Source organism: Thrips palmi, unplaced genomic scaffold (genome assembly GCF_012932325.1).
Source record: "Thrips palmi isolate BJ-2018 unplaced genomic scaffold, TpBJ-2018v1 HiC_scaffold_19, whole genome shotgun sequence".
NCBI classification, from domain to species: domain Eukaryota; kingdom Metazoa; phylum Arthropoda; class Insecta; order Thysanoptera; family Thripidae; genus Thrips; species Thrips palmi.
The window spans coordinates 3,483,275-3,500,907 of record NW_023144628.1 but is presented as its reverse complement, the minus strand read 5'-3'; the positions used below and the strand labels follow the sequence as shown (position 1 = coordinate 3,500,907).

Below are 17,633 nucleotides of genomic sequence, written 5' to 3'. Positions count from 1 at the left end.
ACCGGCACGGCGAGGACGGCCTCCGTCAGTCTAGTGTCCGCCGCTCTGCTGCTGCCGCCTGCACGCGTCCGACTCCAACTCGCCGCGTCGCGTGGACGCGTGGGCGCGGGGCTCGCCGGTCCGTGCCGGTCCGGCGGCGGGGAGTGGCGGCGTGGCGGCCGAGGGGGGAGGGCTGGCGCGCACTGGCGGGGGCGGCCCAATGGACGACGAGCAGGCCGGCGTCAACACGGCCCGGGTAGCGGAAGGGAAGTGTCCGGGAGGACGCCGCCGCCGTCAATATCTACGTGCGTGACGTGCTGCAGCGGCTGCAGCGGCGGCGCCTCGAGTGGCCGCCCCGGCCGCGTGCAGCCCTCGGCCCCCGACCCACAACGCCACGCCGCCACGCCCTTGCGGAGCTTTACCGCGCCAGAGATACAGCGACCATTAAATGGATCCCCCTCCCCCTCCCTTTCCCCAATTCGGCCTTAGCTCCAATCTGCCCGTCTCGCCGCACGGCGCACGGGCTGCCGGAGTGGAGGTCCTGGGGCTCCTCTTGCGGCGTTACCGCCCTGCCCCTCAACTATGACACAATGTGTATGTGCGCGCGCGTGCCGGACGACCCCCGATGAGTTGCGCGTCTGTCACGCGGTGACACGCGGTGACACGCTGTGATGGGGGCCTCGCAGTGCTTGCAGTGTGGCGGACAGGTGCCAGCCGCCCGCGCTAGATTGTAGCGCGCGTATTCTTTCACACCGTTCTTTGCTTTTGTTCTTTTCTTTTCGTTTTTATTGATACAGCCCGCCGGGCCATACCGCCGCGGTCGCGGGCTCACCGTGAAACCGCGCGGCCGGCACGGCGTGTGTGCGATACGCTAGCGTCGCTACTGCACTGTATCGATGGGGCAAAATAAATAGAGTTATTGCGGAAGCCTTTTTGTCAGCGGGCCGTGACTGTGACTCTGTGACGCGTGGGAATGGCACACGGAGCGTCGCCGCGCAGCCTGGAAGATGCGAGAGGCCGCGGTACTGCTCCACTGCTCCAGGGAGAACGCCTGTGGGGTAGGCAATCGCCGGGACGCAGCGCGCGGGTGTCGTGCAGGGCGGCCCACCCTCGAGTTCACAGGCGCCCGGCCCAGCCGCGACAGGCGCGGAGCGGAGCGGAGAGCGCGAGCGGAGGCTGACGGTGCAGCCGGAGTACGTAGAGCCCGCGCCGCAGCCGCAGCGCGTCGCCTCATGAGTGCGAGAGAGACAGGGCGACGATTCTCGGAACCCGCCCGCAGAGCAAACAAACCAAAGCCTGCCGCCAGGTACTCGGTTTGGCAACTAACTTGGACACGACGCGCCACGAGGGGACGAGGACGCGGCGAGGGCGGGTGGATGCGGATTCGGGTCGCATGGCGTCGCATGGCGTCGCATGGCGGGAAGCAGACACGGCGACACGCCCGGCGTGTAAACGAGTGGCCGGCCTAATCCCGGTGCCGTGCGGCGTGTGCGGCGTGTGGTCGTGTCGAAAGGACCGGATTAGACGTCGCCGTCATCCTGCGCGCCACCACGCCGCCAGCCGCCACTTTGACAGTCCGTGCCGCGCCAGTGTTGTGTCCCGTGGGCCGGGCCGGGCCGGGCGTCGCCTCGATAAGCTTCGAGTGGATGGAAACCGGGTAGAAACGGGTCGGGGCTGCGGCGTGGCGGCGGGGCCACGCCAGAGTGTCGTCAGGCTGTTTACCCGCCGGCTACTCGGTTCAACACTCGGTTCCTAACCGGTTCTAACCGACGCGGCGGCGGGGGAGGGGGAGTGACATTTCACACTCATGCGCTTCGATGCGCGCGCACACACACAGGCACACACACAAGCACACACACGCATGTGCACGTGCACCGAGACCCGTGACTTCACCCCTCAAGTCGGTTGTGGTGTGGGTCCCCCGCGTGGCAAAACGTGGCGGGGCGGCGCGGCGCGGGGCGCGTGCAGAATAGTACAGCGCACCTTCGGGCACCTTCACTCGGCGCTGACAGTGCGATAAGTGCGCGCGGACTTGCAGTGTGCCACTTTGTTAATTTGAGAAAAAAGTCGGAGGCCGCGTTGCCCTGCTCGACTTGGGCGCGCTTGGGCGGCCTCGAGCCGCGGCGTCACCGTCGATCCGTCGATATGAGAAATCACTGCACTTGCACTCGCGGCCCGCTGCGGCCCGCCGGCCGGTCAACGGCCGAGCGGGGCGGGACGGGACGGGGTGCCCTGTACTCCTTCGCTCGACGATAAAAACGCGACACTCCGCGGCGCGCTGCCGCCATGCTGCCACCATGCTTCCGTCAGGGCCATCCTCGTCCTCGCGGAGATGTTGACCACTCGATCAACTGTTACAAGGCTGCGCCGCCTCGCTGATAGGCGTTTTCGCGTTCGCAGTGCAGTGGGCCGCGGCCTCGGCGCCGCGGTCATTGTGCCAAAGAGAGGCGAATGCGCCAAAGAGGGAGCATTATAAATAGAGTTGATGGAGTGCCAGGGGAGGCGGTGGAGGCCACGGCGAGGCTCTGGAGCCGTCCGCGGCCTGGCGCACCCGGCGCACCTTGATTCAGCAGGACGGACTGTCCCTGAACGCGTTGGCTGCCTGGCTGTCCTTATCTCGGTCTCAGTCTGGCGGCCCACCCACGGCCCGGCGTCGCCGCGTCGCGCAGCAAGCCCTGAAAGCCGCCAAGCGGGCCGACTGGTTCGTCGCTCTGTCTCTCTCGCACCCATGGAGCGTCCCGTGCAGGTGCGAGAGAGACAGAGCGACGACAACGACTCTCGGATAATCAGCCTGCAGCCGCACCCTGGCCGAAGAGCGGTCCGGCCAACGACCTCGGCGTGCCTAGAGCGTGCCTGTGCCATGGTCCTGGGCTGTCCTGGGTTGTCCTGGGTTGTCCTGGCCGCCGCGCCCTTGTTTACCTGCAAGGACGTCCCTTCGGCCACCTTCGTCCTTCGGCTCCGAATGTCACGTGACCCTGCTGGACGCTTTCGGTGCGTTAGTGTGTGTGTAAACTTGCAGCAGCCCGTTCGAGCTCCCAGCCGGTCACTAGGCTGAGCAATAGCAGTGGAGTGGCTGGGAGCGCCGCGCCCGTAGGCCACCCAGCGCGCAGCACGGCGCCGCGGAGGCAGGCCGCCCATCGAACTGCGGCGCGAGGAGGGCGGCCGCACCGCGCCCGGACCGGCCTAAGACCGGCCATACTCCACGCTCTAAGACACGGCGCGGCGACTGGTACCTGCCGATACCCCTCGCCCTCGAGTCGAGGCTTGATGGCTCGATTCCCCGGCAGAGCTTCAGCGAAAACGGGGAAACGGGCGACTTCGGATGGCGCGGCCTTGTCGCTGCAGCCGGAGGGAAAGAAAGAGTCCTTAGTCAAACTTGAAATTCCAGGCCATCAACCGAACGAACACAATTCTCACTAAATTAACCGTTTTTCTCCGAACTTTTATTTTATCTATAATTTGGTCCACCCTAGATTTTTTTTAATCTTCTCGGTGATATCATCGATTAGAGGAGCCGGGGGGCCAAACAAGCATCTCGTGCCGGGCCGCTCGGAGCGCTCGGAGCGCTAATTGCAATGAGGGCCGGCCGAAAATAGCGAAAGGCTGTGTACCGTATCGCACCGCCGGCACCGCCTTATCGCAAAAAGAAAAGAGCGATCCGCGCAGCAACAAGAGCAAAAAGGCGGAGGGGATGAAAGCGCTTTCTTCGCGATAGAAAGCGAGGCCGGGGTGGCGAGGGTCGCGTGGGTCGCGTGACGAAAGGCCGAAAGGGGAGGCGATAAGGCGAAGACGCGGACGACGCGGACGCGGCGGTCGCCCGACCTCGCGGCGCGTCGCGATTCCAATGCCCAATACATAAACACCGCGATACAGTGACGCGCGGCCGGGGGGTAGGGGCGGGGCGGGGCGGGGCGGGGTAGGCCGCGGAGGCGCGAGGCGGTCGCACTTCTCATTTATTTCACGCTCCGACCGCCGCGCGGAGGGTCCCGGACACCGCACCACGCCCCCTCGCCACCAAGACCACGGAGCTCGCCTAGCGGCTGCCAGCACTCGTCGACATGACCGTCACCAAGCTGCACATCCTGGACACCGTGGAGCGCGACCCCCACAAGGTGAGGTCCGTTGGGTTCGGCTTGGCCTTCCCTGCCTGCCTGCCTCGCGAATGGGGGCGGGCGAGAGCGAGCGCGATAGGGCGCACTGAACCGCTATAACAGTTGAAGCAACTAGTGGCACGTGGTTCGGAATGCTGTGCAGGCGCGGATCCAGGTTTTCTGGGGTGGGGGTGTAATGTAGCGCCTTTTGCCTACTTGTAGACTGTGTGTCTACCTTCCAGGCTGACTGCCTGGTCCTGGTGCCCGATTACACCCCTCACATCCCCTGGATCCGCGCCTGGCGCTGCGGGTTGTTGTTGCATGTGTCCAGCCAGCATGCACAGCCGTGTACTCTTGTACTTTGCCGCCAAGGCGCCAAGGTCCGCCTGCTCCTCGTCTCGAATGACGGCCTGACGGCTCATCGCCTCGTGCAGTGGCGCGGCGGCGCGGCCGGCCGTAACTCTGGCGATGAGAGCGCGTCGACGCCGAGGCATTTCGTTTGGGTCTTCATTGGCCGCAAACGGTCTGCGGCCAATTTGATGCAGCTTCGCTCCGAACAGTGCTGGAGGCTGGAGTCGCTCTGTCTCTCTCGCACCCCGACGGGACGCCCCACGAGTGCGAGAGACACAGCGACGATAGCACTGTTCGGGGTCACCCTACTACTGCCGGCCTTAATGCATATCACCCGCCCACACTCCCCACCCCTTCCCGCTACTTAGCCGCGCCGCGCGCCCTATGGACAGACAGCCCAGCCCGCAGTGCGCCGCAGTGTGTCTGCCCTTCCTCGTCGCGCCCACTGCACTTCAATGGAAGTGAGAGACAGGCGGACGCGCACTTGGACGCGACATGGGACTCCTCAGTGCGGCCTCGCCCCTGTTTCAAGCTTCCCGCCCATGACTTGATCGCTTCGTTTGCCGGCGCCCCTGGCCCTGGACGTGGCGCTTGGATAAGCCAGCGTGGCTCCGCGGCGCGAAGCGCGAGGTCACGCTTACGGCGGACGGACTGTACTCCGCGGGAAGGGAGAGAAGGGAGGGAAGCACGCGCGAGGGGGGTGGGGTGGGGAGGGGCGTCGTGTAGTACGGGCTGGGGCTGGCACGGTGCCGACCCGACCCGCCGACGCTGCACCGGGGCACCGGGCTGACTCGACGCGACAGCCGCAGCGACGCTTTAGGAACTCGCGTCCTTCCTCGAGCTTCCAGACGCGCACAGGGACACGGCGCCCGTCTCCAGCGTCGCGGCCCGCGCCGTCCTCCCGCACCGCCCGTGGCGCCGGACAACTCCAGCCTGCAGAGGCCTGGCGGTATTCGTGAGTTGCGGCAGCGAGGTTAGAGTGAGGTTAGTCGGCCCGACTGGGCGCTTTTCGAGCTCCTCCGTGCTGGCGCTTTGCGTCGAGTCCGTGACGACGGCGGCGGCGGCCTCGGGGCACCCCGTCGAGGCTCGGGGCGGCTCCAGGACGAGCCGGGAAGCGGACTGGCGGGCAGAGGCGCCACTGTGAACGCGAATGCGAATGAATGAAAGCCAATGACAACAAACATTGCTGGGGTGGGGGGTTGGGGAGGCGAACACAGCCGGCTCTGTCTGACACTCAGCTGGGCCAGCCCCCGCCAGCCCCCGCCAACCCCTATACCCCTCTCACCCTGGACCGCCTGGGCCAGCCGTCCAGCCGGACGAAAGTGGAAGATCCGACTGATCTGGCCGCAGCCCATCAAGGCCAAGGCCACGAGTGTTTGCTAGTACGCTAGTACAGTGTACTGACGCTCGCGGTTGCACTTACCACACAGCCGTGGCCTGATAGCGCCAATCAAAAATTACGCCACGAATTATCTAACTCGATCCGTCGAGTAGCGTAGTGCAACACATGAGCGAGTGGGCGTAGGCGAAGTAGGCATAACCCTGTCCTTTTGCATGCGCATGCCAGGGCTGGCTGGGCTGGCTGGCTGCCGGAGTAGGCCGTAGCCTCCCTCATGGACAACGGCGACCACAACGGGCTGGTGTCGGAATGCAGGGTCCCCATCCTGACCTATGCCAGTGCGGGCGGTGCGGGCTCGCAGGGTCAGGGTTCTCCTGTCGGGGAAGCAGGCGTCGGCTCGCGAGGAGCGGGCAAGGTACGTACGGGGCGAGGGACGACGTGGGTTCGAGTCCCAACCGCGGCGGTGCCGTTTCTTCTCTGACTGAAGCCTGTTCTCTCTACCTGTGTTTGCAGGTCGCAGGATGGACTCCGCTGCTCGTGGTCGCGGCCGCGGTGACGGCGCTGGGCTCCGCGCTGCCGGTCGGCTACAACATCGGCGTCATCAACACGCCGGCCGCGGTAAGAAGCATCTCGGGATCCTGGAGCAATGAGCCCGGCGCGGCCTGGCGCGGCATCAGTCACATCTTCGTCCTGTTCTTCCCGCAGATCATCAAGGTGTTCTGCAACGAGAGCGTGGCGGCGCACTACGGCGGCGACCTGGGTGACACGCAGCTCGAAGTGCTGTGGTCCATCATCGTGTCCGTGTTCCTGGTGGGCGGCATGACGGGCTCCATGTCCGGAGGCTGGGCGGCGGACCGCATCGGCCGGAGGGGCGCCATCGGCGCCACCATCGTACTCAACTTGGTGGCGGCGAGCATGTTCGTGGCCTGCAAGGCCACCAACTCGGTCGAGCTGCTGCTCCTGGCCAGGCTGGTGGTGGGCTTCTCGTCCGGGCTCAGCACCAGCGTGGTGCCCATGTACCTCACCGAGCTGGCGCCCATCCACCTCCGCGGCGCGCTGGGCGTCGTCTGCCCGCTCGGCATCAACATCGGCGTCCTGGCCGGCCAGTTCGCGGGGCTGGACTGGATGCTGGGCACGGCCGACTCGTGGCACCAGCTGCTCGCGCTCTTCGGCCCCATGTCGCTGGTGGGCGGGCTGCTGGTGCCCGTGCTGCCCGAGTCCCCCAAGTACCTGTTCCTGGTGCGCGGCGAGGAGGAGCGCGGCGTGCGCGAGTTGGCGCGCATCCGCCGCCAGCCGGAGGAGCGCCTCAGCGAGGAGCTGCGCGCCATGCGCATGGCCAGCAAGGACGACGCGCAGGCGGAGGCGAAGGAGCCGCAGCAGGGCGAGTGGACCGCCGCCAGGTGAGACCCACGAGCCGTGAGGCGCCGTGTCGGTGTCGAGCCATGCCGGTTGCCTACACTGAGGCCTTCCCTCCTGACTTGCCTTAGAGTCCTCCGCGCCCCCGAGCTGGTGCTGCCGCTGCTGCTGGTGTGCGCGCTGCAGGCCGGCCAGCAGCTGAGCGGCATCAACGCCGTCTTCTACTACTCCAACTCGGTGTTCCGGACGGCGGGCCTCAACGACGTGCAGACCCAGTACGCCACCCTGGGCTGCGGCTGCGTCAACCTGGCCACCAGCCTGCTGGCCCTGCCGCTCGTCAACGGCTGCGGCCGCAGGGTGCTCATGCTGCTCAGCACGCTCTCGGCCTGCCTCTGCCTCGTGCTGCTCGGCACCTCCATCATGACCATCGTGAGTAGGACGTACACGTACACGCACGCCCCCAAGAACGGACTGCGTCATTTTTATTTTACAGTTGCCCGTTTCTGTGTCTGTGTTCAATTGCTAGTAGTAACTTTGCTTCAATGTCATTCTCATTTTTCAGAATTCCATATCATGGATGCCCTACGTAGCTATCGCCTCTGTGCTCCTCTATGTTCTTGTTTATGGTCTCGGAATGGGCCCTATTCCATACTTTATTGGTTCAGGTAAGCATCGTATAACAAGAAAACTCGAATAAAAATTTATCATCTGAAGTATTTGCCCTCTAATGAAGTGTGCTGTTTTTTTTTCCTTTCCTTGTAACAGAACTCTTTGATGTCGGACCTAGACCTATTGGTATGGCTCTTGGAAGTTTGTCGAATTGGGGTGGAAACTTCATTGTCGGAATGTCTTTCCCAACCATTCAGTCAGTTATTGGCCCTGCCTCTTTCTATGTCTTTGCCACAATCACTGCTGCACAAGCAATCCTGCTCAAGTAAGTGTCTAATTTTTTTTTCTAGTAATTAATTTTGTTTTTCAAAATAGTTCTGACATTTTTTATTTACTTTTTTACTCATTTTTTAGATTTTATCTTCCTGAGACAAAGGGCCGTGACACCGCTGAAGTTGCTGACATGCTCAGACTAGGATTCAAGAGTAAGGTGGCAAAAAGTGTGAAGCCAACAACTAATATTCAGCATAATTCCGCGTGAATTCTATGAGAGACTAAGTTGAGATCTGTTTTTCAGCCAGGATCTGCTAATGTTACTTAATCAGGGTAATTTATGACACTGAGTTAATGAACTGCCAATTCTGGAGTTATTTGTTTTTATAAACTGACCGAAATTTGCTGTACTACTGCAATGCACATAATACTGCTTAAGAAAAGAAGCCTGATTGGTTTGCTTTGCTTGCAAATGACTGTGATTGACTTAGGGTAAACCATGTGATTTTGTTACTCTAATTTTACATTTTGAGAGGCACTAGTGCCAGTTTTGATTTTCAACTTGATTCATTAGGATCATGTGTGTTGTTAAGATATTTGAACTATGCACAAATGTACTTTTTCCATGACAAATGAATCTCTGTTTCATGTAAAATATTTTTAATGTTCATATTTTGACTACTTCATATTTATATATTTTTGATTTTTGAGATGTAATTAGATTCTACAAAGGGACTTATTAAGTGGGGATTTTACCTCGATTAGCACCCCCAATTGTCTTCCATACTGTATCTTAAGCATCTAAGCATTCTGAGAATGTGTCCTGAATGTTTTTGTGCAGTTATTTCTTTCATTTACACCATGACTTTACAGGAACACAATCTTGAATTAAGAAAGACAGTATTTCTCATGGTGGGGTAAATACATTTTCATTTTCTCATTTGATGTTGATGCTCATTATGGCCTTATCTACTTTTTCACCTCTATTTAAAATATTTGCAGTCTGAACTTGCACAGTTTTGCACTGATTGTGTTATTTGACTGACGAAATAAAGTCAATACCATTTGCTTACACTTCCTTTTATTCCAAGACAAACCTAAGCGCCCTTCGTCCTGAAGTTTCGGTGACAGAACACTTATTCTCTCATGGACAGAGCAAAGGCCCGCTCTCCGAGCTTGGTACCAGGTCTGGACTTCCCCGAACTCGAAGTTCAAGGGTATCCTGGGGTCAAACCGAGTTTGGGTTGGGCCTGAAGTCGGAGCTTATGCCCTGGCCCTCGCATGCCTTCCCCGCCCCGTGGGTAGGCCACACATCGAACGTGTGCGGGTCGCGCCCGGCGCGTAGGCAGCCCACCGTTCGCGGCGGCTGGCCTTTGTGCCTCCACCTCTAGCTGGCGGAGGCACGCGCGAAGAACAATGAATTCTTGCCTTGGTTGGCCGCGGCGCCACCGCGGGCGGGCGGAGGCAGCACCGTCGCGGACGTGTCGGCCTGCGAGGAAAGTTGAAGTTGCCGTCTGTCAGGGAGAAGTGTTAGAAGAAGTGGGAGAAGAAGACGTCTTCCGAGATGGCGGGTCACGAAGAAGTTGGTGTCGGCGACTTCGTCCTTTTGGACGAAATTACGGTGGAAAAATTCATGCACAATCTGCAAATCAGGTAATGAAGTTGTCATGCAGCTCTATCCGCTGTCTGGTCAGCGCGCAAATCGCCAAATTGAATTAAACGGCTTGGACTTTGTTGGTTAAGGGGTGTGGCAAAGACAGCCTTGGCATATATTCGTTGTTTATTTACATGGAGTGTTGATAAATATTGACAGTGGCTCTCGGATCAATTTCAAAGGAAGCTGTTTGTATGGGATTTGCAAGCCGATCTTGAATGGGAGGTTTGGGGCTGCAACGAGGTCGATTGAATGCCGGCTGCATCGCTATCACTCAGTGACTCATTCTGCACACACCTCAAGTGGTGCTGTGCGTCACGTTCTCTTCCAAACCGATTGAATTAAGTCGAAGGATGCTGACGATTTCTTGCTTAATAAAAAGCTCTGACATGTCCACCACCTGCTTTATTGGGAACTTGCTATTGTTATTGTTCCACATTGATCAGCTGTTTAATGTTTATCGGTTTTCTTCAGATTCAAAGCGGGTAAAATCTACACATACATTGGAGAGGTATGTGTTTCTGTGAACCCATACCGTACAATGAACATCTACGGTCCTGAACAGGTGTCTCAATACAAAGGTACAAATAAATCAACATTCTTGGTTCTTGATACGAATTCACTTGTTGCATCCACACCATCTGTGCTAAGTCTCCAATGTGCATGTCTTCAGGTCGTGAACTATTTGAAAACCCACCCCATATCTTTGCTCTTGCTGATGCCGCCCACAAGCAAATGAAACAGCAAGGAAGGGACACATGCATTGTCATCAGTGGTGAATCTGGGAGTGGAAAAACGGAAGCTTCAAAAATTATTATGAAATATATTGCTGCTGTTACCAACGTAGGAGGCCAAAAAGAGATTGAAAGGTGCTTAATTATGTCCTTTGAAGTTCTGTTTTTCTCTCTTGTCCTTAAAATATCCTAAAATAATGACAAGAATGACATGTTTTTGTAATATTTTTTTTGTCAGGGTGAAAGATGTGCTCCTTCAGTCCAATTCAATTTTGGAAGCATTTGGCAATGCTAAGACAAATCGAAATGACAACTCCTCACGTTTTGGAAAGTACATGGACATAAATTTTGATTTTAAAGGGGACCCTCTAGGTGGACACATCAACAATTATTTACTGGAAAAATCTCGAGTAGTTGTGCAGCAGCCAGGGGAAAGGAACTTTCACAGTTTCTATCAAGTATGTGCTTCTTCATGTTTAAAGTCTCTGGTTAAGATTTTGTTTGCTATCTAATTTTTAACTTTACTTGTTTTTGCAGCTGTTAAGTGGATGCAGTGAAACTGAATTGAAAAATCTGCAGTTGACTCGTGATCCAGCAAAGTATATGTACACCCAACACAGTGGAACTCGACTTGGCAGTGAAGATCGGTCTGACCATAAGGCAACAATTTCTGCATTTCGCACTTTGGGATTTGCTGATGATGAAGTAGATACCGTCTGGAGATTAGTTGCGGCCATCTTACATTTGGTAAATTGTTGTTGTGTATTGGTTCATCAGACGTTAAAAATCTTCTCTGTTTGTCTTTCATTGCCAGCAGGTCTGATGACAGACAGGATTTTTAGCCATAAGATAAGGTGTAGCCTTGAATCAACTCTCTTATTTCTGTTATCTTTATTGTTCAGGTGTGGCATAAGCTTTCCTGATAAGAGTGGGATTGATTTTGACCTGCTATTAAACACTCACATTGTCTTGGGAGTTTCTTTAAATCTTCTTTCTTCTTCTTCTTCTTCTTCTTTTAACATTTTCTACCCTTTATGGGTATGGTTTCTTTGTTTTAGGGTAATGTCAAATTTGCATCCTCAGAGGACTCAACTGACATCACCTCTAAGAAAGAGCTTGATATTGTTGCACGCCTGCTTCGTGTCACGGCGAGCGACCTGAATGCAACATTGACAGCCAGAGTGATTGCTGCTGGCAATGAAGTAATGCAAAAATCTCACACCACAAATCAAGCCGAAACAGGGAGAGATGCTTTAGCCAAGGTAACTGATAAGATGCTGAAGGATTCTTCTGTTCAATGTTACTTTGTGTTTAAAATGAACAAACTAACAACTTCAGAGATTATTGCTTAATTGTGGTCCCATATTCTTCAGGCTATATATGAAAGATTATTTCAATGGATTGTTAAGAGGATCAACACTGCTATCAATGTTGACGAAAAACTGGTGTATCACCGATTCAAGGGCACTGTCATAGGAGTGCTAGATATTTATGGATTTGAAGTGTTTGATGCCAATGGTTTTGAACAATTCTGTATAAATTATTGCAATGAAAAACTACAGCAGCTGTTCATTGGTAAGATACCTTCATTACCAAAATTTACTTACATTTGACGACCTCTGACATGATATTTTCTTTCTGCCTTTTCCTTCAGAGCTGGTCTTGAAGCAAGAACAGGAAGAGTACCAGCGAGAGGGTATTGAATGGAAAACTATTGAGTACTTCAATAATCAAGTTATCTGTGACCTGGTGGAGCAGCCTCACAAAGGAGTCCTGGCTGTGCTTGATGAGGCATGTCTCAATGTGGGCAAAGTCACAGATGAAATGATAGTTGAAGCTTTTGACAACAAACTGAGGGGACATGCACATTACACCAGTCGCCAAATTGTTCCCAGTGACAAAACATTGAAACACAAAGAAGAATTCAGAATCCGGCATTATGCTGGCGATGTTAAATACAATATTACTGGTTTCCTTGAAAAGAACAGGGATACTCTTTTCCAAGATTTTAAGCGTTTGTTGTTTAATTCTTCTGACAAAAATATTAGTTCTATGTGGCCTGAAGGAGCAGAGGAAATTACGAAGGTACGTGTTACTTGAAAAAAGAGTCAATAATTATCTGATCATCATAATTTAATGTTGTTTGTTATCTTTCTTGTAGACAACAAAAAGGCCATTGACTGCTGGAGCCTTATTCAAAACCTCTATGGTAGCCCTTGTCAAAAACTTGACTAGCAAAATTCCATTTTATGTTCGCTGTATCAAGCCAAATGAAATGAAGTCTGCAGTTGCTTTTGATGATGAACATGTAGAGCATCAAGTTAGATATTTGGGTCTTGTGGAGAATACTCGAGTTCGACGTGCTGGTTTTGTTCACAGAGTCACCTATGGCCGTTTCCTCAAAAGGTGTAAATTGGTTCTTTTCCTCAGAATATTCTTATTGTTACAATTGTATTAATTATTTTTTCCTCCCATAGATACAAGATGATTTCACAATACACGTGGCCGAATTTCAAGGGAGGCTCTGACAAAGAAGGCACCAGAGTTCTCATCAATGAGAAAGGTTTTGCAGATGATGTCAAATATGGTCACACAAAACTTTTCATTCGAACTCCAGGAACACTCTTTGCCTTGGAAAATGTAATTTGCAATATTTTTAAAAGTTTGCTTCTGCTTGTGTAGGGTTAAATTGTTTAATCTTAGGGGGTAATTTTGCTTCATTGTTCTATTATTTTAGCCTTTTAGGTCTATACCCCCTAATTTACAGTTATTATGGATGTTTCATCTGATTCATCTTGCTGTTTGCATGTGTATTTGTTGTGATTTATGCAATAATTGCATGTGCATTTTTCAGTTCGTATTTGTACTGTACGCATGAGAATGTAACTTAGATGTGTATGTTCTTTTCTTTTGGTAATAGGCTCGTGCTGAGTTGATACCGAGCATTGTAGTACTTCTCCAAAAAGTTTGGAGAGGTACCCTTGCACGCCTTCAGTATCGTAAAATGAAAGCTGCTCTTGTCATCATGAAGTATTACCATTCCTATAAGTTGCGCTCCTATGTTTCGCAACTTGCTTCCTCATATAAGTAAGTTTGCTTATGCGTATTATTTTCTTTTCTGTTTACTGTTGGTCTGGAAACGTTAAGCAGGCAGGTAACTGAAAAACCACTTAAATTCTGAAATTGTGCAATTTCTTTCTAGTACGTTTATGAAATCACTTATTCCCCAACTTCCTTCTGCATTTATCTTTACTTTTTACTGGCTGGTGTCAAGCATGAATGTTGAACTTGATGTTCTTTTTATAAGTATTTTCCAATCTTTGTTTCTTTTCAATTGCTGTTACCACCTTCATATCCTTTTTTGGTCTTGTTTCTTTTAAAATAATTTTTCCTCTTGTGTGTAGATTTTTAGATCAAAATTCTTCAAGTTAGGATTTGTTGCTCAAAATACTGGAGTGATGCAGTTTCATATGGTAATGGGCAAATGTTCATGTTTCAGGAATGCTAAAAACATGAAAGATTATGGTAAGAGTCTTGGATGGCCTGCCAAGAGTGTGGCCATCCAGCCTGCTTATCCCAAATTGCGTTCTATTTTTGAACGCTGGTGGGCATGGATGGTGCTCAGGCAGACGCCAAGGGAAGAATGGCCTCAGTTGAGGCTGAAAGTGGCTGCTGCATCTGCCCTACGAAACCAGAGACTTTCCTATGGTCAGGAGCGGAAATGGTTGGGCAATTATCTTGCGAAGCCGGAGGAAAACCCCAACTTCAGTGTTTTTAACTCCAGTGTTACAAACATTCGTAACTCTGATAAGCTCAAAGCGGTTGGTATCAAAACTCAGAGCAGAATTTTATCCCAACGCTTCCAGTTTATTTATTTAAATTTTATTTTCAGGTGATGTTTTCATCCTTTGTGCATAAAGTCAATAAATTCAAGAAAGTTGCTCAAAGAGCACTTCTTGTGAGTGATTCCAACATTTACAAGCTGGATCCATCCAACAAATTCAAGCCAATGAAGAAAGGGTGGCCCATATCAGAGGTAAGTCGTACACACAACAAACGAAAAAACAAAAGTGGAAAATAAATTTGAAATTAAAAATGTTTTTTAATAGGTTATTGGACTGAGTGTGACATCGGGCCATGATCAGTTGATAGTGATTCACTCCAGCAAAGGCAATGATCTTGTAATTTCCCTGGAATCAAAGGAAGACCGTGTTGGAGAGTTGGTAGGAGTTCTACGCTCCAGATACTCACAGTAAGTGAAACTAATATAAAATTTCTTTAAAAGAGAAACTTTTCATGGAAACTGTGTCTAATTTTACAAAATCCTTCCATTATAGGATTCGGAGTGGTGAGGATTTGAGAGTCACTGTAGCTTCTAAATTCCCTATCAGACTGGGTGGCAAGAGTAAATCTTTGCAAGTGGAAACATCCCCAGAAATAAATGAGCCTGGTTTCAGGAGTGAGAAGAGTCGAGTTGTATACACTTTGCCCTCAGCCTTTGCTGTTCCTCAGAGGCAAGCCCCACCGCGCCAAGCTCCGCCAGCACCACCGACCATTCAGCATTCAGTACCTATTAAAACATGAAGTAATTTGCTTCACCCCATTCTTTCCTTCTTGCAGGCTGCTTTTTAAAAAGGTATGATATTTCAACAAACTGTACTTTAAATTTTATAGGCTGTCATGTTGTAAGTCTTTTAAAGGCCGCTTTTTATTTTAGTTGTAAGAAATGTGTAGAGAACTATGATCATGTTCTTACTCTTCTAGTATTCTTAGTAGTTTTGAAGTTCCATTCCTTGTTTGGCTTCCTGTACAGAGTATGCCATATATATGTATCTATACATATACATATTTATATATTTGTAAATTAGGCTTTTTATCATCTCTTGAGCTGATGTTTTAAGTCTACTTCTAGTCTTTCTTTGTACTTTCTTAATACTATTCAAGTTTTGGGTTTTTACTATGTTCAGTTTTACTCAGTGCTAATAATCACTCTAAAATAAGAAATGTTTTTCATATGCTTCTTTTAATTAATTGTATTACTAGTAGTTACCAAAGTGTGTGCTTCTTTGAATGCCTTTTCTTCCTGTCACTTCATAGTATTAGTGGGAAAAGTATGGAGAGACAAGAGGCGTTTTCTAATACAAGTACAGTACCTCCTGTCAAGAAGTTAATATTTTTATTTATTTAAAAGAACTTTAAAAAGTGGATTGGCTTTGTGCTTGTGTTTCACTATCATCAATTTAAAGAAAGGAGAACTAACAATCAATTAGTTACATCATAATTAAAATAACTGACTGACCTAAGCAAAGACTCATGTAGTTGTTTCCTATGCAAATTTATTTTCATTGTCAATACAGTGATCTCACCCCATATTTTTGGGTATGTTTTCCTGCTTCATTTTGAGTACTGGAAACTTAACGAGGGATTTTTCCCCTCTCTTAACTTTTTACCACACTTTAAAATTATTTATTTTTGCACCTTATTCAAAGCGACTGTGATTTGCATTTCTCTTGGAGGCCTGATGTTTTGATGCTCCTTGATTTTCCTGTGTACAAGCATTATTTGGTAATGTTAATTGCCCACCACAGCTGTGAAGTTTGATTAACTACCTCTCTTGTGCCTTAAATGTCATTTACTATACCGCCGTTCATACTTCATGTATATTTGATTTGTATCACTGATTTGTCATTTATGAATTGGTTGTGTGATTCTTACAATTTCTTGTTTTATGCTTGTTAATAAGTAATTTATTGTTTTTATTCATTTATTTTGGGTTTAATTGTCTTTGCACAAGTTCAAAAGCACATCATCCCTTTAGATGTTATGGTAATGACTAGGTCAGCACTCAGTTCCTGGAAAGAATGCTGCCATTACCAAGGATGGCTTGTGACACTGGTGACATGAACTTTAATTTGCTGTGTTTTGTTTGTGCCAATAATAGTGCCAGATTAATTTAGGATGCATGACAATCTTCCATATAGCGAAAGGAGGTGTGCTGGCTTGGAATTCTTGAACTAAATGTGTGCCTTAGTAAGATAAGTTGGTTTGAAACTGCCGAACCAAATGCGTGCTTTGTAAGGGCTATGATTCTAATCATGAAAATAAACAAAATAAACACAACCATGGCTTGTATCAATCATTTAAAAAAGTCAGCAATACCAGAGTCCAGTAAAGAAGGGTCTCAATCAAATCAAGCAACAAACTAGGAGAACATTAATATTTAATGGGACACCACATCATGACAGCAAATAGGGCAATGCAGGCAATTGGGTGTCGAAGCTTACAGCTTCAGCTTGGTCCTCCTCCAGTGCCTCCTCTTGGCGTTGTATCTGAAACAAAGCACAAAACGGTAAAAAATCGTGCAATACTAAAATCATGACAGTGATGGGAATTCGATTGACAGCAAGAAAGGAAAAAAGAAAATACACAGTAGCATTCAAGGACACTGAGCAGAGAGAATACAATGATTCGCGTAATCAGAAGGAAACTAACAATAAACCGAATTCGAGATCACTGAAAATGTAACAAGGTCCGATGCCGACAACGCGCAAGAGCAGAGAGGTTATGTTTGACCACTGTAAATACTACCAATGCAATTGACAGCACCGGTAGGTACGGAACCGTAGGAATGATTACCACTCAGAAACGACGGAATTTAATGCAGTGGCAAAAGAACTTGAACATTTGAAACGACCATTAAGAAATAATATCGGACTTGAAAAACAAAACAGATCTAGTAGGGTGAACCGGTCTAACCTCACCAAACGGTGTGTACATAAACATCTAGCACAAGTCTAACACTAAGGAAACGAGAAGCCTTGGTTCAATAAGGACACATAGATACAAATTTAGAAGAAAAGGCACGACCGTAACTCACCTGATTTTGTTGCCTGTCCTCATGCGAATCCACTGAGGGATGGGTCTGTTCTGCTTAAGCTTCTTGGCAAGCTTTATCTTGATTTTAAAGGTTTTGTGACTCGCCTGAAACGAAAAACGTAAAGGGTAAGAAGCGGTCATTAATATTAAAACAAATAATACCGAAATAGTGCTAAGATGTAATAAATATTGGATGGATGAAAGGAGCTTACCATGGTTGGACGTTTGTGGCCACGCTACGGAAAATGAGAAACAATCAACCGCTCCCGTACTGGAACCGGAAGCGAGGCTTCGGTGTTTCGCCGCGAGGGGCGCTAGTGTCTCACGGCACACGGCACTACCAACCTCGGGACGAGTATCCACAGTAACTA

At 50.6% G+C, this 17,633-nt stretch overlaps 3 protein-coding genes across 5 annotated transcripts; 2 read left to right on the top strand and 1 right to left on the bottom strand.

Moving 5' to 3' along the window:
* Positions 1–3,931: 3,931 nt before the first annotated feature.
* On the top strand, positions 3,932–9,070 carry LOC117646193 (solute carrier family 2, facilitated glucose transporter member 1-like). 3 transcript variants are annotated; one of them, XM_034386999.1, is made up of 8 exons: positions 3,955–4,091; positions 5,989–6,175; positions 6,274–6,378; positions 6,466–7,160; positions 7,248–7,545; positions 7,679–7,781; positions 7,882–8,050; positions 8,140–9,070. In XM_034386999.1, exons 2-8 carry the CDS (start codon positions 6,035–6,037, stop codon positions 8,264–8,266), a joined length of 1,638 nt encoding a protein of 545 aa, XP_034242890.1. In that variant the 5' UTR covers positions 3,955–4,091; positions 5,989–6,034; the 3' UTR covers positions 8,267–9,070. The 3 variants fall into 3 exon arrangements, with proteins under 3 accessions (XP_034242891.1, XP_034242890.1, XP_034242888.1); XM_034386997.1 differs by lacking the exon at positions 3,955–4,091 and adding an exon at positions 5,186–5,405; XM_034387000.1 differs by lacking the exon at positions 5,989–6,175 and having other exon boundaries at positions 3,932–4,091.
* A 407-nt stretch (positions 9,071–9,477) lies between these two features.
* Positions 9,478–16,506, top strand: LOC117645924 (unconventional myosin ID). Its single transcript, XM_034386487.1, has 15 exons — positions 9,478–9,651; positions 10,127–10,233; positions 10,326–10,521; positions 10,625–10,844; positions 10,924–11,133; positions 11,445–11,648; positions 11,760–11,961; positions 12,041–12,471; positions 12,548–12,792; positions 12,864–13,026; positions 13,307–13,473; positions 13,886–14,207; positions 14,279–14,422; positions 14,496–14,638; positions 14,724–16,506. The coding sequence occupies exons 1-15, from the start codon at positions 9,563–9,565 to the stop codon at positions 14,968–14,970; spliced, it is 3,090 nt and encodes a 1,029-aa protein (XP_034242378.1). The 5' UTR covers positions 9,478–9,562; the 3' UTR covers positions 14,971–16,506.
* Positions 16,507–16,586: 80 nt separating this feature from the next.
* On the bottom strand, positions 16,587–17,633 carry LOC117645933 (60S ribosomal protein L39). The gene is made up of 3 exons (XM_034386499.1): positions 17,475–17,633; positions 17,264–17,367; positions 16,587–16,715 (listed from the first exon to the last, which is right to left on the bottom strand). Exons 1-3 carry the CDS (start codon positions 17,475–17,477, stop codon positions 16,667–16,669), a joined length of 156 nt encoding a protein of 51 aa, XP_034242390.1. The 5' UTR covers positions 17,478–17,633; the 3' UTR covers positions 16,587–16,666.

Coding starts and splice junctions, on each gene's coding strand:
- LOC117646193 (XM_034386999.1), top strand. CDS start 6,035: ATGGACAACGGCGACCACAACGGGCTGGTGTCGGAATGCAGGGTCCCC. Junction 7,161..7,247: donor GGCGAGTGGACCGCCGCCAG/GTGAGACCCACG, acceptor GACTTGCCTTAG/AGTCCTCCGCGCCCCCGAGC. Junction 7,782..7,881: donor TCCATACTTTATTGGTTCAG/GTAAGCATCGTA, acceptor TCCTTGTAACAG/AACTCTTTGATGTCGGACCT.
- LOC117645924 (XM_034386487.1), top strand. CDS start 9,563: ATGGCGGGTCACGAAGAAGTTGGTGTCGGCGACTTCGTCCTTTTGGAC. Junction 11,134..11,444: donor TTGCGGCCATCTTACATTTG/GTAAATTGTTGT, acceptor TCTTTGTTTTAG/GGTAATGTCAAATTTGCATC. Junction 12,793..12,863: donor TATGGCCGTTTCCTCAAAAG/GTGTAAATTGGT, acceptor TTCCTCCCATAG/ATACAAGATGATTTCACAAT.
- LOC117645933 (XM_034386499.1), bottom strand. Junction 16,716..17,263: donor AGGACAGGCAACAAAATCAG/GTGAGTTACGGT, acceptor GCTTTGTTTCAG/ATACAACGCCAAGAGGAGGC.